Raw genomic sequence first — 23,838 nt, forward strand, 5'->3', positions numbered from 1 at the left:
TAATACTGGAACTTCCAAGTACCAGCATTGTGGTACAGTAGGTTTAACTCCTGGCTGCTGCTCTACTTCCAGTCCTGCTTGCTGTTTATTCACCTCGAAACACCACAGAAGATGACCCAAGTCCTTGCACCCCCGCACCTATGTGGGAAACCTGGACGAAACTCCAGGTTCCTGGCTTTAGCCTAGCCCTTAATGTTTGGGGAATGAACCAGCAGGTGAAGGTTTCTTTATATATCTCTGTAACTGCCTTGCAGATAAATTAATATAAATAACTGTTTTTTTTAAAAAAAAGCAGGTAAAATTGCTGCCTGCAATGCCAGCATCTCATATTGGTGCCAGTTCCCTGATAATTTAGTGACTGGGAATAAGCAGCAGTTCTCCCAAGAGTTTGGGCTTCTGCCACTAATATGGGAGACCTGTAATTTGTTGTGTGCTTGAAAATCACTAAGAAAGCAGATTTTAAGTGTTCTTAAAATTGCACAGGCATCCCATATGAGCTCCATTTCAAGTCCTTGCTGTTCCACTTCTCATTTAGCTCCCAGATTATGGCCTGGGAAAGTAGCAGGCCTGCCCAAGTACTTGGACCCTTGCTCTCACTTGGGTGATCTGGACGAAGCACCAGGCTCCTGGTCCAGGTGTGACTGCTATGAACCAGTGGATGGGAGATCTGTCTATCTCTTTCTCTAAATTTTTCAAATAAAAGTCAATAAATCTTTTAAAAAAAAAAAAGCTTAAGCTTAGGGTCAGGCATAGTAGTGGCTGGAGTCCTCGCCTTGCATATGCCAGAATCCCAATTCTAATCCGGGTAGCCCCACTTCACATCCAGCTCCCTGCTTGTGGCCTGGGTAAGCAGTCGAGGACAGCCAAAACCTTGGGACGCTGCACCTGCCTGGGAGACCTGGAGGAAGCTCCTGGCTCCTGGGTTTGGATTGGCTCAACTCCAGTCATTGTAGCCACTTGAGGGCAGAGGATCTTCCTGCTGTCTCTCCTCTGTATACCTGACTTTCCAGTTTAAAAAAAAAAAAAAACAAAAGTTGATTTGACCATTCAGCAATATGAAGATGGCTCATGTCCTTGGGCCCCTGCGCCCACATAGAGAGGAGAGCTGGAGGAAGCTCCTAGCTGCCGGGTTCACGCTGGTTCAGCTTCAGCTGCTGTGGCCATTTGTGGCGTGAATTCAGCAGAAGGAACTCTTCTCTGCCTCTCTTCCTCTTATCTAACTCTGCCTTTCAATAAATAGGTAAATGAGTTGTACAAGCCTATAAACTTGGAGCTCAATTGAAATCATTTGATAAAATAACGAAGTTTCAAATTTCAAACACAAAAAGACTTAAGGCAACTAATGGAATTTAGAATCTCAATTTTCAGTAAAAAAAAAAAGTAGCTACACTATGAATAAAACAATATCTTTTTTTGTTTTGTAAAGATTTATTTGTTTTTACTGGAAAGTCAGATATGCAAAGAAGAGAGACGGGAAAATCTTCCATCCACTAATTCACTCCCCACATGGCCAGAATGGCCAGAATGGCCAGAGCTGAGGTGATCTGAAGCCAGGAGCCACTTCCAGGTCTCCCACGCAGGTGCAAGGTCCCAAGGCTTTGGACCATCCACGACTGCTTTCCATGGCCATAAGCAGGGGGCTGGATGGGAAGTGGTGGCACTGGGACATGAGCCAGTGTCCACTAGGGTATGGCACCGGGCCCTAAAACAAGATCTTGAAGTAAAACAATTATGCTTTTTTGACTTAAAATGTAGAGTTTGCTTAAGTGTGTAATTCTGAAGAGATTGTGTATCAGTGTGTCTGTTTATAGTGTGTGTTGCTTTGCTTTTTACAAAGGAGATTTTCAAACATGTATAGAAGTTTACAGGTTTAGTAATGCTGTACAATGTCTTTATCCTGTTCCCTTCTGAAAATTTAGGATTTTAAAATTAACCTTAAGTAAAATATTTCATCTTATAAACCCTAGTATTTTATGAGTATTTAATGAGTCTGATATTGTAAGATTAAAAATAATTAGGTTTCACTTTATGTAAAGCATTTACAGAAGAAAACAGGTTTCCTTATTAAAATAATTTAATGCAAAAATTTAATTATGAACACAATTATCTTGGCAAAATAGAGCAAATGTTGCTCTGTGCACATATATTTACCACAAATTTTTCACCTAAAGGACAATTTTTTTAGCATAACTTATATTCTGCCTTGAGTTTCTCGGTCACACTAAAGCTGTTTCTCAAACTTTCTGCTTAATTTTTGAAAATGTGGCATAGGATGTACTTTTTTGTGAGTGAAGAAAGTATTTATTGTCTTTGTGGCAAAACAGTGCCATGCTGGCTTGTCATAGGGGTGCTGGTTTGAGTCCTCACTGCTCCATTTCTGTTTTAGCTTCTTCAAATGCATCTGGGAAGGCAGCAGAGGATGGCCCAAGTTCTTGGGCCGCTGCACCCAAGTGGGAGCTGCAGAGGAAGCTCCTGGTTCTTTCTTTCTCTCTCTGTATGCTTCTGCCTTTCAAGTAATTGAAGTAAATCTTTCCAATAAGTTACTTACTTCAAAGGCAAATGGAGAGACGGAGGCAGGAGGCAGAAATCGTCCTTGTGCCAGTTCGCTTTTCCCGTGGCTTCAGTGACAGGCTTGTAGCAGGGCTGAGCTGAGAGCCAGGAACACCATCCTGATTTTGTAGAATACGGACTCAAGGACTTGGAGCTTGCTCCACTTCCTTCACAGGTGCACTAGCAGGAACTAGATCTGAATTCGAATAGCCAGGGCATGCCAGTATGGGATGCTGGTGTTTCAGGGCACACTTCGGCTAACTGTGCCACAGCCCTATACCCACTTTGAAATGAGTGGCAGAGTGACCCTGTGAAGTACTCTGAACAGTAATTGTGTTTATTAAAATAACCTAAGATTCATCGATATCAAAATGACATAGTCATTGTCAATGAGCTACTTTCGCATGGAACTTAGAATTGAAACCCTAGTGTAAATTTTGTGTGTGTGTTTTTTTTGTTCTACCAGCATTCTATGAAGTTCAGGGTTTAACTTTTTATCTTTTCTATTGTGTATTATATATAATCATATATATGTGTGTGTATGTAATATATATTAAATTTAAGCTACAGGCAGTGCAGTACATTTACCTTCAATACTTTAAATCATAAAAAGTAGTCAGATTTTTGCTAATGGTGTGCTTTCCAATATTATAGCACCACAGAAATCCTTGGGCCATGAAGTGAATGAGTTGACATCAAGTAGGTTATTGAAGTTGGAGATGGAAAATCAGAGCTTGACAAAAACTGTTGAAGAGCTTCGTAGTAGCATGGATTCAGTAGAAGGCAACACTTCCAAAATACTGAAAATGGAAAAAGAAAATCAGAGGCTGAGTAAAAAGGTAAATAAAAATGTAATATTTATTGTAATATTTAAAAACAGGTATAAATGTATAATTGAAATAACACATGTATTGTCCTTTTTCTAATGTACCATTGCTATGATTTTAATTTACAAAATTTTTTAACTATTAATAAATATAAATTAATAACTTTATACTCTTTTTTTTAGCCTCAACAGTATTAACTTGTAGACTATAATATTTAATTTCTGACCCTTGTTTGCCTTCTCGCTTCCCAAATTCAAAGTCAGTTTGGAGCAAGTCTTAGATTTTCCTGTACATCCTAGACAACAAAGTTGACCACCAATTAAATTTTTTTAAACAAAGATTTATTTATTTGTATTGGAAAGGCAGAGAGACAGAGAGGAAGATCTTCTGTCCAATGGTTCATTCCACAAATTACCTCAATGGCCGGAGCTGAGCTAATCCGAAGCCAGGAGACAGGAGCTCTTCCAGGTTTCCCACACGGGTGCAGGGTCCCAAAGCTTTGGGCCGTCCTCGACTGCTTTCCTAGGCCACAGGCAGGGAGCTGGAAGGGAAGCGGGTCTGCTGGGATTAGAACCGGCGCCCCTATGGGATCCTGGAGCATTCAAGGTGAGGTCTTTAACCACTATGCTATCACGCTGAGCCCACCAACAAATTTTTGTAGTTATTTTGTAGTATTTCTTTAAAGTAATCAATTTAGGGTTACCAGCATTGTAGTGTGGGCAGGTAAAGCTGCCATCTGTTAAACTGGCTGAGCTGGTCAGACATCAGGAGTGTTTTTGGGTCTCCCTTGAGGGTGCAGGACCAGAGGATTTAAGCCACCCTCTGCTACTTTCTTAGGTCTTAAGCAGGGAGCCAGATTGCAAGTGCAACAACGAGGACTCAAAGTGGAGCCTGTGTGGCATGCCTGCTAATCCATGGTGCCATTCCCCGAGAAAATTCTAAAAATAAGAAAACAGTGTTTCTTTCCATTTATTTATCTCTTTCCAAATAATGAATTGGTTATTATAAATAATTAGTAGGATTGCTATAGTTTAATGGATTCTTGGGTTTAAAAAGATTGGAAATACTTTAGTCCACTAAATTTGTTCTTTCAACATTCCAATTTGAATTAATGAGAGCCTCTTTAAAAACTGTCAGAGAGGTTGCTTCTTGGTCTTTTCACTAAAATCAAGTGTAAAAAATGTCAGAGGTGCAGATTGAGTTCAAAGTTCCTGGGTTTGGCCTGGCCCAGCCCGGGCTCAACACTGTTGTAGGCATGTGGGGAGTGAAGCAGTTGATGTCTGTTCCTCTTTCTACCTTTCAAATAAATAAAAGTTTACAATATTCAGAGCTGTTTCTTGAATGCTTATGACCTGTACTTCATAGTTCTTGGAGAGCAATTGTTTTCTGTCATGACAAAATATCGTGACCTCATCTTTAACATTTCCTGTCCTGGAACTGGAAGCCCATGTTCCTTATGGCGGGAAATGGTATTTACAGACTAAGGTTTAGTGTTATTAAACCTGAGTTTTAATTAGGCTGTAGTTGAACAGAAACATCATCATAGTTTTTAAGTAGGACTTTTGGGCTGTCGTCATAATTGAGCAGATAAGGTGTATTTGGTTGTGAAATTAGAAGTCTAATGAGTTTTTAACGAGTATAACATTTTTTGTTCAATTTATTAAATGAGGGATGTTTAGGTTGAACCCTGATGTAATAACCAATTTGTTTCTATCTGTAATGGGAGAGCTAGCTTAAGTAGTTATTGGCACCTAAAAGCTTCTGAGACACATTAATGTTACTGAGTAAGATTAGTTAGTGACTTGATGCTTTGAGATATTACTGGAAGATTGTTTTGCTTGTGAAATTATCTTCCATTGATGTTAAAAATGGAAAAGTTCACCTTACTTAGAATTCTTCACGTTTGACTTAACTTTTATACCTGTAGTATTTTTAAAAGTATGAATAAGTTTTAAATCACATGGTCTGAAATGTTCTGTAATAATGGGAACATTGGTAATTTAGAATATTTGTAGCTTGAATTTGCTGTAACAGATTGAATATCTACCACAACTAATACTAAAAACATATTGTTGGAAACAAATTCAAGCCCAAGATAAAAAACTTTGTGGTGGCTTTTCTCATTTTTTTCTAGCATTGTTTTCTTTTTTCCCTTCTTATCCACTGAAATTCCTTAGCTATCATTAAAATTTTACGATATAAATCCATTCAAGCCAATTTGCCTTCAATAACATGTACGGTTGCATATAGCACGTTGTTGTTATTTATTCAACTGGATTTACCTTTGTATTTACAAGATGAAACTTATTATATATACAGATGAAAAGATAGTCATAGCTGCATATTTTGTATAATTTACTAATATTATCATGGAATGCTACTTGATTCCTATTCTGAATTCTTAAATTTCACCGTTTTGTACATTAAAACTGTATCTGACTCTTTTGTTTTGACATGTTTCTAATCATGAAAAATACTTAATATAGTGTTTTTTAATTTTATCTTCTTCTAGGTCGAAATGCTTGAAAATGAGATCATTCAAGAAAAGCAAAGTCTTCAAAATTGCCAAAATTTAAGCAAAGATCTAATGAAGGAGAAAGCACAGCTTGAAAAAACAATTGAAACACTTAGAGAAAATTCAGAAAGACAGGTTCATAAATTTCTTTCTAAGAGAGCAATATGTTTCAAATACGTTAACAAAGGTTGTTTTAAAATGTGTGTAAATGTTGATATGGCATTAAAGGACATTATTTTAGTAGATATTTTTAGATTTTAAAGCAACTATAGCAGTCTGTCCTTTTTTCCAGGTTTGCTTCTGAGGTTTTAGTTTTATTCAACCTCAGCTGCATTTTGAATGTATTAAATGAAAACTTCCGGAAATAAGTGCATCATAAATTTTTTAATTAGGCACCATTCTTGGTAGTGTGGTAAAACCTCCTAACATCCTGTTTCATCTTAACCAAGACATAAATTGTCCCTTTGTGCTACAGAGTACACTGTATGCCTCCTGGCTATTTGTCACTTAGTTAATTTCTTATCAGATTGGCCATTGTGATATGACAGTACCTATTTTCAAGTAACCCTTAATTTATTCAATCATAATCCCAGAGTACAATATTAGAGGTGCTTCCAAAAGCAACTTTTTTTAAAGTATGAAAGTAAAGTTCTTAATAAGGAAAGAAAAACCAGGTATGCTGAGATTGCCAAGGTCCATGATAAGTTGTTGTTATTAATCTGTTACTATGCATATTTGTAAAGGTTTTATCATAAACAGTTATGAATAGGAGAAAATAGTACATGTAAGTTTGAGTTCTGTTTAGGCATCCACTAGAGTCTTGGTGCATGTTTGTTTTCTAGCCCATATATTTTAGAAAAGTTAGAATAATGCTTATTTCTTCAATTGCCAAAATGTTTACTAGTCATCCAGTACAAAATTTTTCAGTGCCTTTTCTTTCAACTGTTTTTGGAGTGGTTTTGCAAAATGTAACATCCCTGAGTGTGCTTAGGCAGAAATATTGCTGTACTCTGACCATACTAAGAAATGTGGTAACAGCATTCATTTGTAATGTTTCATATTTGCTTTCCAGTGTTAGGTCATTCTAATTTTATGTTTCAGGAAGTTGAGAACAGGATAAATTAAGAGATATACCATTTTGGAATTTTTGTTTTTCACTTGTTTCATGTTGTCCAAGTTGAGTCTCCAGACACCTATAAAATGCAGTTTTTCTGGAGCTTCAGAACGAAGTTGTAGAACTAACATGAATTTCTATTTTAACAAACGCCTCAGAATTATTTAACACGCTAAATTTTGGTACCTGTTACATTAGGTTAATGCTATAAGTTGAATGAATTAGTTTTTCAATTGTGTCAATAGTTAATTTTGTTATTTTAATATTCTGTAGTTTGAATTCTTTGGGGAGGGAAGAGTATATCCTATAAATAGCATATCCTGTATATACCTGAGAACTCACTGTAAAAATTATTTAATGAGGTGAGTTGACTTAATGGCTCATCAGGCTAACCCAGCACCTGTGAGTCCTGACAACCCATATGGATGCTGGTTCATGTCCTGATTGCTCCACTTTGCCATCCATCTCCCAGCTTATAGCCTGGGAAAGCAGCCAGAGATGGTCCTAGTCATTGGGCACTCTATATATGAGAAACCCAGAACAAGTACCTGTCTCCTGGCTTCAGATCAGCTCAGGTCTGCTCCAGCTATTTCAGCCCTTTGGGAATGAGCCAATGGTTACAGGAGCTTTTGGTCTCTTCTTCTCTCTGTAAATCTGCCATTCAAATGAAAGTAAGTCTTTACAAAATCATTTAATAAAAGTCTAACTTTATGTGCTGAGGGAGATATATGCATTTCTGTCACCTGTATTCATACTTGATTTTGAAGCATGTAATTAGACATTCTTTGAATGCTTTAGATTGTAAACTCCCAATATGCATAAATTTTACCACCTAGGCGATACATGTACACAGTGATCTCTGGAACTAAAAGATAAAAGTTTGTAGCACATTTTATTTTCTTTTTGTCCTGTTAATTTTTGGAAGGTAAAGCCATATAGTTAAAAATACTTAGTTTTGCTCCTATTATTTTAATTATTTCCTTCTTTTTTTGATTTAGATTAAAATATTGGAACAGGAAAATGAACATCTGAATCAAACAGTGTCTTCCTTAAGGCAGCGTTCACAGATTAGTGCTGAAGCAAGAGTGAAAGACATTGAAAAAGAAAATAAAATTCTCCATGAATCTATCAAGGAAACAAGTAGCAAGTTGAGTAAGATTGAATTTGAAAAAAGGCAAATCAGAAAAGAATTGGAACATTATAAAGAAAAAGGAGAACGAGCAGAGGAACTTGAAAATGAGTTGCATCGTCTTGAAAAAGAAAATGAATTGTTACAGAAAAAGATAACTAACTTGAAAATTACTTGTGAAAAAACTGAGGCCTTAGAACATGAAAATTCAGAGCTAGAAAAAGAAAACAGAAAACTGAAGAAAACTTTGGATAGCTTTAAAAACCTAACTTTTCAGTTAGAATCCCTTGAAAAGGAGAATTCCCAACTTGATGAGGAAAACTTAGAGCTGCGAAGGAATGTGGAGTCTTTGAAGTGTGCCAGCATGAAAATGGCTCAGCTGCAACTGGAAAACAAAGAACTGGAAAGTGAAAAAGAGCAACTGAAGAAAGGTTTGGAACTCATGAAAGCTTCTTGCAAAAAAACAGAACGCTTAGAAGTTAGCTACCAGGGTTTAGATACAGAAAATCAAAGACTTCAGAAAGCTCTAGAGAACAGCAATAAAAAAATCCAACAGTTAGAAAGTGAACTACAAGACCTAGAGATGGAAAATCAAACATTGCAAAAAAACCTAGAAGAATTAAAAATATCTAGCAAAAGACTAGAACAGCTAGAAAAAGAAAATAAATCACTGGAGCAAGAGACTTCTCAGCTGGAAAAGGATAAGAAGCATTTGGAGAAGGAAAATAAGAGACTCCGACAGCAAGCAGAAATAAAAGACACTACATTAGAAGAAAACAATGTGAAGATTGGAAATTTAGAAAAAGAAAATAAATCTCTATTCAAAGAGATTAGTGTCTATAAAGAATCTTGTGTTCGTCTGAAAGAGTTAGAGAAAGAAAATAAGGAACTTGTGAAGAGAGCAACTATTGATGTAAAAACATTGGTTACCTTACGAGAGGTAAATACCTTACCTACATTTAAGGCAGAAATCTTGTATACCTTTAACTCAAAGCTTCTTTTGAGTTTTTTGGTAACTCATCAGTAGTTTGCATCCTTTTTGGTTCAGTATAATTTTAGGATTAAAACTAAAAGTAGTTTTCATGTTTCCTACTTCTGTTGAACTTGAAAGAATGTGTAAAAATTGTTTTAAACAATAGTGGTAAGGTTTACTTGAGGTATTTTGCTTACTACATTACAATTTTAATCTTGGATTTCAACATAATATTACTTGATCAAAACTCTTACACTTAATATTATTGGAAGCAACACAGTGACTCAGTTACTGGATACTGCCAAGTAATAGGTTAAGAACATCATGCAAGTTAGTATGTTTACAACTAACCTCTTATAGGCATTATCTCTATTTGTAATTTTAGAAAACTAAAGTGTAGAAACACTGGGTACTTCTCAGGAACAAAGAAAATACATCAGTAACAGATTTTAATGTCTATATTTAAGCCTTACTATTCCAATTCCAAAGCTTTGTGAGTTTTAACCTCTAAACTGGAGAATACAAATCAGAGTAAATTTAAAGGTCAACACTGAACAACTACTAATTTCTTGGATTAATGTATTTAGAAGAATTAAAATGTATGGGACTAGTTAGGCAAAATGTCCTCAGAAACAAGTTTTGGCTGTTTTTAAAGGGTTTTTTTCCCCACACCTTTTGAATACAGTATGTTACAACCTGTTTGGTTCAATTTAAAACAGCATGCTAAGAATAATCATGTTGGGAAATCTTGATTTCTGGTAAATAGGCGTTGAAAGGAACCCTTTTGATATATTTTTTTTTCTGTTGTTCTGCAGTCTTAGAAACATGAACGCTTGGTTCCATTTACGTGTCTGAACAGCCCCTAGTCCTGTAGATCAGTACCTTAGGTTTTTTCCACTGGAAGAAGGGGGAGTTATTGTCAGGGAGGAGTGTTGTTTCTAAATATGCACTAAAGTTCTAGCGCATTATATTTTATAATGAATTACTCTGTGGATTTTTTCTTCACAGTTTCAAAGCTAAAGTGTGTGTTCACAAGAGTCCCTCCTTTTTATACTTTTTAACATTAGAGTTAAGAAGAAGTTTTAGAAAAAAGGAAAGGGGAATAGGTTTCAGCTAGCATATAACATTGCTGGGTAACTATTTTTCATGAGGAAGGAAAAGTGCAACATTTCTGCTTTCCCATTTCAAAATGCGTGTATTTGTGGATGAAAGTAATTGCAGCCTCGGCTTGCTTTCTTAGATGTTTATGTTCTTGATTTTTAATGTGAGTTGTGCATTCCTCTTAAAATAAGGATTTGGTGAGTGAAAAATTGAAGACTCAACAAATGAACAATGATCTTGAAAAGTTAACTCATGAACTTGAAAAGATAGGATTAAATAAAGAACGACTCTTACATGATGAGCAAAGTTCTGATGACAGGTGAGTACGGGGTCTAATTTGGCAGCCACTTGAATCTATTGTTTTGTTTGGACATGAATGTTCTAGGTTAGTCATTTATACATTTCACCCTGTTGCTGACAGTTTTCTTTAAGAAAAGATCTGTAACAAAGGAAAAAAATCTATTGGTATAAGAAAAATTAAAATATTATATAAATAAAATTGCAGAGCAAGAAAGCATACTTCTTAGATAACAAGAAATCAGAGGCCATCTTGCTTGTGAAGATAGTGTAACATATTAACATCCAAAGAAACTCCCTAACCTGACATAGTGTGGTTGATCAGATTACTTGTTTGAATCATGTATTTAAACACCTCAGTTCTTTGATTATTTCATTTACCAAAATGTAGACTTAAAGAGTAATCGGGGCCCGGCGCGGTGGCGCAGTGGTTAAGGTCCTCGCCTTGCACGCCCGGGATCCCATATGGGCGCCAGTTCTATCCCAGGCAGCCCCGCTTCCCTTCCAGCTCCCTGCCTGTGGCCTGGGAAAGCAGTCAAGGACGGCCCAAAGCTTTGGGACCCTGCACCCGCGTGGGAGACCCTGAAGAGGCTCCTGGCTTCGGACCGGCATAGTATCGGCCGTTGCGGCTCACTTGGGGAGTGAATCATCAGATGGAAGATCTTCCTCTCTGTCTCTCCTCTCTGTATATCCGCCTTTCCAATTAAAAAAAAATAATAAAATAAATCTTTAAAAAAAAAAAAGAGTAATGGAGGAAAAATATGTAACAAAGGAAAGTGTATCAAGAAGCAATTAAGGTTTGGGCCCGGCGCGGTGGCGCAAGTGGTTAAAGGTCCTCGCCTTGCACGCCCGGGATCCCATATGGGCGCCGGTTCTAATCCCGGCAGCCCCGCTTCCCTTCCAGCTCCCTGCCTGTGGCCTAGGAAAGCAGTCGAGGACGGCCCAAAGCTTTGGGAACCTGCACCCGCGTGGGAGACCCGGAAGAGGCTCCTGGCTTCGGATCGGCATAGTATCGGCCCGTTGCGCTCACTTGGGGAGTGAATCATCGGACGGAAGATCTTCCTCTCTGTCTCTCCTCTCTGTATATCCGCCTTTCCAATGAAAAAATAATAAAAATAAATCTTTAAAAAAAAAAAAAAAAAAGAAGCAATTAAGGTTTGAAAAACTGTGTGGAAGCCTAGGTCCTACCATACAGATTAAAACCAAAACAGAACTTGTATGCCCTTTAAATTTTATAACTATCAGTATACGTTTAAGGGAATTTCTATTCCTCAGTGATAATTACAGTCTACCAAAGAGAGTTGAACTGAGTTTTGGATAGACTAAAATCTAACATTCAGCTATTTGGTTCCAGGTAAAATTGAAGTTGAACATTATTGTGTGTAACCTCGATGTGAAATCATTGGGATGTTTTTAATTATGAATGATGTTTATTTTATTATCTACCCATTACTTGTTTTTATTATCTATTATATGTTATTTAGGAAGAAATAATGCTGATTATTTGGGATATAATTTTGAGAATATTCAAAGACAGTAAAATAGTTTTGTATTTTAAAACAATTTCTATAGTGAGAGTAAGTTAATTAACGTATTAAAGCATTCAGATTAAGTGTAGGAATCATTATTGATTAATTATAGAAGTATATCTTGACAAACTAGCTTAAAGAATCAGAAGTAAATATCCAACTTAGTTGACTTCTAATACACTGGATATATATATCCCTTTTTTTTTTAATCTAAACTTCATTGCCTGATACACATAAGACATTCTGTACTGCATGTTGGTTTTTTGTTTGTTTTTAAGATGTATTTGTTTTTATTGGAATGTCAGAATACTCAGAGGAGAAGAGACAGAAAGGAAGATCTTCCATCTGATGATTTACTCCCCAAGAGGCCACAGTGGCAGGAGCTGAGCCAGTCCAAAGCCAGAAGCCAGGAGCCTCTTCCAGGTCTCCCATCTGGGTGCATGATCCCAAGGTTTTGGGCCATCCTCGACTGCTTTCCAAGGCCATAAGCAGGGAGCTGGATGGCAAGTGGAGCTGCCAGGATTAGAATCAGTGCTTATATGGGATCCCAGCACATGCAAGGCGAGGACTTTAGCCGCTAAATTACTGGACTGGTCCCTGCACATTCCTGGCAAAACAAAGCATATAGCCACCTTAAATAACTCTGATAAAAATTAATAAACCCAGCTCTTGTTGAGCTCTTGATATCATTTAATATGCTTTTTCATTCTTTAAAATGTGTATTTTATTTGAAAGACAGAGAGATCTTCCCAAGTTGGCCACAGTGCCAGAGCTGGTCTGGTCCAAAAGTGGGAGTCAGGAGCTTCACCTGAGTCTCCCAAATGGGTGCAGAGGCCCAAAGACTTGAATCATTTTCCACTGCTTTCTTAGGAATTTTAGCAGGGAGCTGTAGTGGATTTGAGCGTTTGTGACTCAGACCAGTGCCCATATGAGATGCCAGCATCACAGGCAGAGGTTTTAACACACTAGTGGCACTGGCCCCTTGATACTCCTTCTTAATCCTTACTTCATGCAATTGGCCAATTTTAATTGAGTTCTAATTAAAGAAATGATAATGCTTCAGCTGTATCTTGAAGAATGATGGAATTTACAAGTGGAAATGATTGGAAGCGGCTTTGTATGAAAACAAAAGCATATGTATGACAGCAAGAGTGTGTTGAACAATTTCTAGAGCAATAGGTAGAGTAGAGAAGTGGCAGATTTTGAGGCAGAGCAACCTGTTAGCAAACTGTTGCAGTCTCTACAAGATATATACATTTATTATTCTCTACATATTTTTGTATAATGGAATATTTCGACAAGGAGATGATGTAGGTAGATGTTAAAATGCAACTACAGAATTAAGTTAATAACTGTGATTGAATCAGAAAAGAGGTGTTTAGGAGATGTTTAGTGTTAAGGCACTAAACCAGCTTCTGTCTCAGATCATGTTAGCCTTTCTAACCCAGAGACAATAAAATTCCACAGATATAAATGTGCTTAGTGTTTCATCCCTTCCATCTTGAAATTTATGTGTAGCAGTCTCAGGTGAAGTACCTAAGTCTTTAACTCAAGCCTTTATGTTTTTCTAATTATTTACTGTAACTTCCTTTGGAGATACAACTTACTAAAATAATTACCCTTGTCATCAGGGAATATACAGTATGGTTGTGAAAGAAAATAGAATGTACAAGTAGTTAAATGCAGCAAAATAAATTCACTGTTGGAATTCTGAGCAGATGGGATCACCCTTTTTAACAGTGCTTTTCTGTCTTCTTCATTGCAGTTGTTTCCTAGGGTGATGTTTTCAGAACTCTTACCCATTTATTCTGCATGCATTCCCATCTCTTCTCAGAAATCTTTATTTTTCTCTGCTTACTATGCATCTTCATCAGGATAGTCCAGGAACATTCAAAGCATCACAAATTTAGCATATCCAAATCAGACTTATTAAATGCTTTAAAAATATATGCTGACATTAGCAGGTTACAAAATTAGTGGGCTTTGTTATCTATTTAGTAAACTTAAAATATGAGTGAGCAGAAAGTATTTACATATGAATTAGTGATTTTAAGGTATAATGTGAGAAGTGGGATAAAGAATTAGGTGTAAGAAATGGGCTCATCACAATCCATGATTTATGATACACTCTTCAACTATGTTGAAGTACTGTAACAAAAAAATCAATAAGTCACTCATATACCCACCATTCATATAGGTAACAGGGATAATGTCAGGTCATATATATCCATCTGATGCCACTCAATCACAAGTATCCTGTGTAATGAGTGTGCTGTTATATTATCTTATGCAACTAAGTTATTATTTGTCCTGAAGACGGATTAAATAAGCTTTAAGTGTTAACTGTGAGTCCTTAAGTAAGTACTATGCTTTATTTGTTACATTCACAGGAAGTGCTTGATAATTCAAACAGTTCATCTACTTCTGTAAGACTATAAATTCTAGACTTTAAGACTAACAGGAATATTTTGGATTTTAGATATTTGCTGTAATTTTTTGAACATTAATTGATGATTTATAAAATGGAAGCTGTGCTTTAGAGCTCTGTTTGCTCAGTTATTTTTGTTGATTCATAACCAGAAAGAATTTTAAAGGAGCAGTTGGGTAGTAAGAGATGGAAATTAATTTTAATTTTGAAAAAAATGATCTTCAATCAAATTTATTTAGTTTTGCAGTTAGTCTAGCAGTTGAGGTTCTTGTGTCCTGTATAGGTTTTGTGCTTCGATTCAATACCTGACTCCTGTTTGTTATTACAGTTTAGTTAAGTATTTGGGTCTCAGAAACCCTCATGAATAACCTTGATTGTGTTCCTGGCTCCTGGTTTGGACTAAGCCTGGTCATTTCCTTTGCAGGAATGCAGGGAGTGCACCAGTAGTTGTTTGCTCTCTGTTTCTGTCTGTCTGTCTGTCTGCCTCTTGAATAAGCGGTTGAAAACAGGAAAGACTTTTTTTTTAAGATTTGTGACAGAATCTGATATCATAATCAACTTTAAAAACAATTCCACTGATGAGCTGTACTTTATACTTGGATAGTAGGTACAAACTTTTGGAATCAAAATTAGAATCTACTCTTAAGAAGTCCCTTGAAATAAAAGAAGAAAAAATTGCTGCTTTAGAAGCTCGATTAGAAGAATCCACAAATTATAACCAGCAGTTGCGCCAAGAACTTAAAACAGTAAGTGATTTTCTAGGAAATAATTTTAATTATCTGTTTTATAAATATGAACAGAGAAGTGTAAATAGTAAACTGAGATGCAAACATTTTGATAGTCTGTATCATTTTTTATCAATCAGTACGAAACAGATGTTTGTCATTTGGATAAGCTATAACTTATTCAGTCTTTATGTGTTTGATGTCCCTTATCTAGTTAGAACATATCAGAATTATAAGGGAGAGGAGAGTGAAAGGCAGGCTTATTTCTCTGAGAAAATTCTAAAGTGTAATATAGTTACTTCCTGTTGAGATTTCCAGTAAGATTTTGGTAAAAATAAAATTTGTGAGGATACCAAGTAAAGTGAAATTGAAGAAAGCAAAGATTTTAGGTCTTCTCTACAGCTGTATCTTGGTATATTTGGAATTAATCAGTGAAATGAGAGAGAGAACTCTGTTTTCCTTAAGTGAGGAAATTTAAGTTTGAAGAACATAACCCATTCCATAAGATTAGTAGTCATTCCCCTCTTTGTCATCTCTGCAGTGCCAGTAGGAATGGTCTTAATGTCAGCTGGATTTTGGTATTAATAACATTACTACAGGCCATATTGGAACCGTTGTATTCCTAACACCGCAAGAAATTAAGTAAATATCAGGGCAGTGTCAGTGTCTCTTCACACAGTAGCCTGAGAGTTGGCTTCGCACTACGTGGCCAAGTGCAAGGAAGATTAACATTGGATATGTGTCAGAGCTGTCCTGGCTTTGAGCTCTCATATTCCACAACAGTTGTCCTGTGTACCAATTCCAAAGACAGAACCCCATGTAAAGCACATAGGATTTTAGAGCTAGTGAGATTCAAGAGAAGTTGAGATATGACTTTCTGTTGAGTACTTGTAATTCTAATATAGCATGGTCATATTTTCTATAAGCATTGCTTATTGCATGGTATAAGAATGAAAGCGGGGAGGGGATTGGGGGAGGGGGAAAGGAAATCCCAAGGCCTGTGGAGCTGTATCATAAAATTAAAGGACGAATTTCTCATGCAGAAAGGGAAAATATTTTGTTCATTGTCTGCTGATACCATTATTGTTGCTTGTCATAGTCCTTTTTGGCAATGGATGGGAGGATTGGGAGTGTTCAGGCAGTTTTTTAAAGTTCATGGGAAATTCTTTCAAAAATGTTTTCATTTATTTTTATCTATTTGAAACCAGACAGGCAGGCATAGAGATCTTTTGTCTATTGAGTCACTCCCCAAATACTTGTAATAACTGTAGCTGGACTAGATCAGAGCTAGGAGCCAAGAACTTCATCCAGATCTCTTGCTAGGTAGCAGGAAGCCAAGACCATCACCCCGCACTGCCTCGCATATTGCAGATTAGCAGAAAGTTATAATAGGAAGTGGAGCTGAGACTTGAACCCAGGCACTCTGGTACAGGGTGTGCGTATACCAAACTGTGCTTTAACTGTTACACCAAATGCCTACTTCTGAACTCCCTTTCTAGGTATGTGTTAGAACTTTCTGGACCTATTCTAAAAATCCTGCTGAAATTAGTGTAAAACAGAAGCTGAAAATGAGATCACCTATCTGTTGTTATTACAGCATTCATTGTTTTTTAAATTATATGGTAACAAACATGGAAAATGAGGACCCCAGGGCACCTGATAGATCACTTGCCGATCTTTACGTTTTGTTCCATCTTGGCATCTTTTTCTTTAGTCTTATTATTTTCTACCTCAACTGTAGTATTGACACTAGTTCATTGCTGAGTAACAGGCTTTCATAAGTGTTTCTGTTTGTTTGTTTGTCTGTTTGTTTTACTAGGTATTAACTCTTTTGAACATTTCTGACAGGATGGGCCTACTGAGATGTCTGAATCGGCTATTCCTCCCCTGCAAGCACCAGGATCCCATATGGGCTCTGGTTCATGTCCCGGTGGCTCCACATCCCATCCAGTTCCCTGCTTGTGGCTTGGAAAGCGGTAGAGGATGGCCTTGGGACCCTGCACCCACATGGGAGACCGGGACAAAGCTCCTGGCTTCAGATCAGCTCAGCTCTAACAATTGTAGTTTGGGTGTGATAAACATGTTAGGGTAGATTAGTGATCCTGGATATATATGGTAGCAATAAATTTAAATTAAAAATAATTAAGTTGGATTTGGCAATATGGGCATGTAAGATGAGTATGTTGTTAATATGATAGTTATAAGCCAGTAATTTATCATATCCAGCAAAATTTTTTTGGCATGTTTGCAACCTACTTTAAGAGAGCCTTTTCAAAACTAAAAAATTTTAATAAATATGTGTCATTAGATGGCTCACTTCTTATATAAAACACAGTACTAATATCTGGATCAAGATTTTGTAAAGAAGTCATTTTTATTAACGTAGTTAATTCAAGGTAGCATATTTTTTCTTAAAAGGCAAGACATACATAGACATCTCTTTAAGTATAGGTATCGTAGCACTAATTACTGACATGTTCTAGTCTTTTTATTCACATAGGAATATCTGAAACTCCTAAGTTCATTATAAGTAACTCAATAAAAAGTTGTTAGTATTTAGCCACCTGTCTAGTTCATCTGTACCATTTCTTTTTTTTTTTAAGATTTATTTATTTTTATTACAAAGTTAGATATACAGAGAGGAGGAGAGACAGAGAGGAAGATCTTCCGTCCAATGATTCACTCCCCAAGTGAGCGCAACGGCCGATGCTTTGCCAATCCAAAGCCAGGATCCAGGAACTTCTTCCAGGTCTCACACGTGGGTGCAGGGTCCCAAAGCTTTGGGCGGTCCTTGACTGCTTTCCCAGGCCACAAGCAGGAAGCTGGATGGGAAGCGGGGCCGCCGGGATTAGAACCGGTGCATATATGGTATGCCTGCATGTTGAAGGTGAGGACTTCAGCTGCTAGGCCATGCTGCCGGGCCCTTCAGTACCATTTCTTACCACAAAAAGTAGAAATAAAAATTACAGAGCATAGTATAGAAGCAAAGGGAAGGTCTGTTTACTATTTCTCTGAGGAAGAGATTTACATTTTGAATCATAAACTATTATAAAGGGACTTTACATGTTGTCACATCTCTTTTCAAAATGGCTCACATTAACCAGACTGATGCACAGTGTGACTGATTCTGAGAAATATTACATTAGTGATTTTTCCCTCGTTAAAATATTTTAAATTTTAGGTGAAGAAAAATTATGAAGCTCTCAGACAGAGGCAAGATGAGGAGCGGATGGTACAGAGCTCTCCTCCATTGGCTGGCGAAGATAATAAATGGGAACGAGAAAGTCAGGAGACCACCAGGGAACTTCTCAAAGTAAAAGACAGGTTAATTGAAGTAGAAAGAAATGTAAGTAGTCTTAAATTTTTAGTAGGAATAAACTTCTTTAGAAATACAGAATTGTTATATTAATCTGACAAACGTTAGAAAAGTTGTCTATACTGGTTTTGTAGTTTTGCCCACTTTATACTTTTTTGACTAAACTATGTAATATTAAATGAATAAATCATGTATTTTTCTTCTTCACTCTCATATAACTCCATCAGCAAGCACCGTTAACTCTACATTGAAAGTATGGCTTCTAATTCTTGTATATTTGCCAATATTATTTTTAGTAGTTTAGCACTTTCTCATTGCTATGTTGTTTCCTACCCTGAGACAATCTTTCTGCTGTCACCTATTTCATCTATTCAGTATAAACTATAGGAAATCCAAGGTAAAGTGCTAAACTGCAGTAATATTTCACATTTACAAGTGAAAACTGGTCCACCTCTTTGTGTCAAGGTGACATATATAGAGCATTAGTGTTCCATGTTATAGCATGTTCCATGTATAGCATGAAAGTGAGTGTTCTAATATAAAAACCATGTTGTAATTCAGTATTAACTTTTTGTGCATTGTACTATAATAGGCATTTCATATATTAAAGCAATATTTCTGTTATGTACTGGGGTTTTTGTTGTTGCTTAAGCCTTTTTGAGATTTTCACTTATTTTATTTGGCAGAGAGACAGATAATGGCAGAGACAGGTAATGGCAGAGAGAGATAAACAGAAGGAGAGAGAGCTTCCATCCACTGGTTCATTCCCCCAAATTCCCACAATAGCCAGGCCTGGAATGGAGCCAAAAACACAGAATTTGAGTGAAGTCTCCCAAATGGGTGGGAAAGACCCAAGCACTTGAGCCACCACCTGCTGCATCCTAGGGTGTGTATACCTAGCTGGTATCAAAAGAGCCTGAACTTGTACTTCATATTCTTATAGGGGATGTGGGTATCCAAAGCTGACTCTTAACTACTGTGCCAAATGCCCACCTTTGTAAATAAATTTTTTAAAAGATTTATTTATTTATTACAAAGTCAGATATATAGAGAGGAGGAGGAGAGACAGAGAGGAAAATCTTCCGTTTGATGATTCACTCCTCAAGTGAGTGCAACGGCTGATGCTTTGCCGATCCAAAGCCAGGATCCAGGAACTTCTTCCGGTATCCCACGTGGGTGCAGGGTCCCAAGACTTTGGGCGGTCCTCTACTGCTTTCCCAGGCCACAAGCAGAGAGCTGGATGGGAAGTGGAGCTGCCGGGATTAGAACTGGTGCCCATATGGGATGCCTGCATGTTGAAGGCGAGGACTTTAGATGCTGATCTATTTTTATGAACTTTTAAAAAAAATGTATTTATTTATTTTGAAAGAATTACAGAGAGAGGTTTTCTACCACTGCTCAGATGGTTGCAACTGCCAGGCTGCACCAGGCAGGAGCCACGAGCTCCTTCTGGGTCTTCCACATGATTGGCGATTGGGCCATCATCCTCCTCTTTCCCAGGTAGCTTTATTGGAAGCAGAGCAACTGGAATATGAACTAGCTTCATGGAATGCTGGTGCCTGAGGCAGTGGCTTTACCAGCTGTGCCACAGTTCTGGCCCCATGAATTTTTATTTATATCTAATCCAGACATATAAAATCTATGGCAAGCATTTTAACATCTGTCACACTAAATATAATGATCTGTATAAATATTAGTGATCTAAATATAACAGATCTGTGATCTGTGTAGTAATTCACCTGTTTAACTATAAAATTGAAATATTTCCATATGTGCTGGAAGAATTAAAATGCTATGTTTCATTTGGAAGTGCTCCAGAGCGCTATAGTTGAATTAAACTTTTAGTGACTGTTTTATGCTGGGAAAAAAAACAACTAAAGAAAGTAGTTACCATCTGTTAGGTGTATTATGGACTAAATTTTTAAACAGATGTTTAAGATTGTTTCTGTGAAAGTACTTCTATGTTTTTGTGTTTGGAAAATACTTTATTTTGCTGCTGCCCTTGGGAGCATCACTCACTTCTGTATGCATTTGCTTTGGGTAAATTAAGAAAGGCACACCTTCTTTGTTGAACATTTACTACTTTTGATATTAAAACCATGCTGCTGATGACCCCATTCTAGTTGGAATGCTTAGGACATTACAACGCATACAGGTGCCACAGCATGTTAGGGCTTAATATAATATGATATGATATAATAATATAATATAATATTGTCTCTCTTAGATTGTTTGTATTTAAAACTTAGGATAAAGATAGAGCACAATGGGGATTTTTTCTCTTAATATTATTGGGGATATTTTAGAGAAAATTATAGTGATAATAAATGTTGGTTATATAATGTTACAAAAACATTTGATATTGCCTTTATCTTTAATACGTGTATATGTTGTTGTTGTTGTTTTTTAATTAAGAATGCTACACTCCAAGCAGAGAAGCAAGCATTGAAAACTCAACTGAAGCAACTTGAAACACAGAACAATAATTTGCAGGCTCAGATTCTTGCTCTGCAGAGGCAGACAATATCATTACAAGAGCAGAATACCACTCTTCAAACACAGAATGCCAAGCTTCAGGTTGTAATGTGATATTTTGGGATCAGGCGATCAAAGTCTTGAATTGTGCTATTGTAGACTTGGAAACTAGAAAAAATCTAAAATATTTTATGGCTATTACAAGTTTTCAAACATCAGCATTTTGTTAAATATCAGAGCCTCTCAATACTGGTTAATGAATCCACTTTAATAAATATTAATTTATTTGTGCCGTTTGAACAAACTGATAACTAATCAGAAACAAACCCTTGTTTAAGGTACAGTTCCTGTATACTATTCCTTATTCCATTCTTTTATCTTTCTTAACAGCATAGCTATTAGACAATAATACAACATAGAATTTGTAGATGTCGAAGTATTTATCTTTCATATAATACTGCTGTTGTCTTTTGAAATAGAACAGTTAGGGTGATGAAAGTACAACTTTGAAAGCTCAGTCAAAAGATTCCTTTTAGAATCTAAAAGTTTTTTCAGTTAGCATTTTCCAACTTTAATTTATGCTCTCAAGAAAATTTCTGTAAGTTTTCAGGGTTTATTTTAAGTATTTATTAATTGAAAGAATCACAGACATAGAAGGAGATAGAACCATTGCTGGTTCACTCCCCAAATGGCCTCAGTGGCCAGAGCTGGGCTGATTCAGAGCCTGGAATTTCTTCTGGGTCTCCCCCATGGGTGGAGAGGCCCACACACTTGGGCCCTCTTCACTGCTTTTCTGGGAGCATTAGCAGTAATCTTAATTGGAAGTGGAACAGCTAGGACTCCAACCAGTGCCCATCTGAGATGCAGGCACTGCAGGAGGTGGCATTTCAAATTTTGTAAGTAAGTACAGATGATAGCCAGTCACATTTCATTGTAAGTACATTCAACCCAGAAGATACACATGTGTTTGTGTACAAGAGTTTCCACGTTGAAATTGTCTATTTTTAGACAAGAACGATGTGAGGCGTTTTCTCATGTCTAATAACAATATGCGTTCTTATAGGTTGAAAATTCTACACTCAATTCCCAAAGTACTTCACTTATGAATCAGAATGCACAACTCCTAATCCAACAGTCTTCTTTAGAAAATGAGAATGAATCTGTAATCAAAGAACGAGAAGACCTCAAATCTCTCTATGATTCTCTGGTCAAAGATCATGAAAAGCTGGAACTTCTTCATGAACGGCAGGCCTCAGAGTATGAGTCTCTCATCTCGAGACATGGAACCCTAAAGTCTGCCCATAAAAATCTTGAGGTGGAGCATAAAGATCTTGAAGACCGGTAATTTGTTATGTTTTATTATGTCATGAATTTAAAACCAGTTTTCTTTTTTTTTTTTTAAAGATTTATTTTTATTATTTTTTTATTGGAAAGGCGGATATACAGAGAGGAGATACAGAGAGGAAGATCTTCCATCCGATGATTCACTCCCCAAGTGAGCCGCAACGGGTCGATACTATGCCGATCCGAAGCCAGGAGCCTCTTCCGGGTCTCCCACGCGGGTGCAGGGTCCCAAAGCTTTGGGCCGTCCTCAACTGCCTTCCCAGGCCACAGGCAGGGAGCTGGAAGGGAAGCGGGGCTGCCGGGATTAGAACCGGCGCCCATATGGGATCCCGGGCGTGCAAGGCGAGGACTTAACCACTTGCGCCACCGCGCCGGGCCCTAAAACCAGTTTTCTACAGGCATTGTAGTACATTTTATATATTAACCATGTTCAAGAAATTATATTTAAAATTTATGTGAATTTGCATGTATTTTATGTGATACTTTATAATAAATTCCTTATTTCCTTCATTTTTGAAGTATTTTGTAGAAATACTATAAATCAAATACCTGACCTTTTTTTCCAGTTACAACCAGTTACTAAAACAGAAAGGACAGTTGGAAGATTTGGAAAAAATGCTCAAAGTAGAACAAGAAAAAATGCTGCTTGAAAGTAAAAATCATGAGACGGTAGCTGCTGAATACAGGAAACTTTGTGGTGAAAATGATAGGTAATAAATTAATATGTATAAATTTTAATGCTGTATTATTCCTTGTATTGGAAGTATGTAGTAATTGTAACCATAATTCAGACTTCAAATATTATTTTTTTATTAAAGTTTTATTTATAGTTACTTCAAAAGCAAAGTTACTTATAGAGGAGAAATACATCTGCTGTGTTACTTCTCATATGGGCTTAACAGTCAAGACTGTGTTAGTGCAAAGCCAGGAGCCTAAAATGTAGTAAAAACTTGAGCCATCTTCCATTGCTTTCCTAGGCCATTAGCCTGGAGCTGGATCGGAAGTGAAGCAGCTGGGACTAACCAGCACTTAAGGCAAAGGCTTAACTTACTATACCACAGGATAAGCCTCTTTATTTTATTTGTTTGTTTGTTTTGTAGTAAATAAACCTTTTAATGATGTTCTGCTGCTGACAAATGCAGTTTTATTTTGTTTGGATCATAATGGCATGCAAGTATTTTGGGCCCCAGTATGCTAATACATAGAGCTCCATTTGGAGCTGTGATAAAGATAGCTAAAAATGCTACTGTCATCACATCCTTTTAATATGCTTCCCAGTGGGGTGCAGTGAGTCTTCCTGTTTCCAGAGAGAGAGGACCTAATACAGCCTGAACTGTGCACACTCTTATTTTTTGATTAACTCCCTAATTTTCTTTTCTTTTTAAAATTTATTTTATTTTTATTGGAAAGGCAGATATACAGAGAGGAGGAGAGACAGAGAGGAAGATCTTCTGTCCGATGATTCACTCCCCAAGTGAGCGCAACGGCCGATGCTATGCCAATCCAAAGCCAGGA

The 23,838-nt window shown here is 36.9% G+C and overlaps 1 protein-coding gene across 11 annotated transcripts in view; it reads left to right on the top strand.

The window, feature by feature from the left end:
• CCDC88A (coiled-coil domain containing 88A) overlaps window positions 1-23,838 on the top strand; it is a 132,329-nt gene that overhangs the window by 72,949 nt on the left and 35,542 nt on the right. For 8 of the 11 annotated variants that reach the window (XM_040993443.1, XM_040993444.1, XM_040993447.1 and 5 more), the window contains exons 13-21: window positions 3,205-3,389; window positions 5,890-6,027; window positions 8,005-9,075; window positions 10,401-10,528; window positions 15,068-15,209; window positions 18,370-18,534; window positions 20,920-21,081; window positions 22,043-22,320; window positions 22,890-23,033. In XM_040993443.1, the coding sequence (XP_040849377.1) occupies window positions 3,205-3,389; window positions 5,890-6,027; window positions 8,005-9,075; window positions 10,401-10,528; window positions 15,068-15,209; window positions 18,370-18,534; window positions 20,920-21,081; window positions 22,043-22,320; window positions 22,890-23,033 (2,413 nt within the window). The remainder of the gene's footprint in view (window positions 1-3,204; window positions 3,390-5,889; window positions 6,028-8,004; window positions 9,076-10,400; window positions 10,529-15,067; window positions 15,210-18,369; window positions 18,535-20,919; window positions 21,082-22,042; window positions 22,321-22,889; window positions 23,034-23,838) is intronic. The other 3 variants (XM_040993445.1, XM_040993448.1, XM_040993438.1) reach the window with 1 other exon arrangement.

The sequence above is a fragment of the Ochotona curzoniae genome, unplaced genomic scaffold (assembly GCF_017591425.1).
Source record: "Ochotona curzoniae isolate NIBS_2020 unplaced genomic scaffold, NIBS_Ocur_1.0 contig_883, whole genome shotgun sequence".
In the NCBI taxonomy this organism is placed as follows: domain Eukaryota; kingdom Metazoa; phylum Chordata; class Mammalia; order Lagomorpha; family Ochotonidae; genus Ochotona; species Ochotona curzoniae.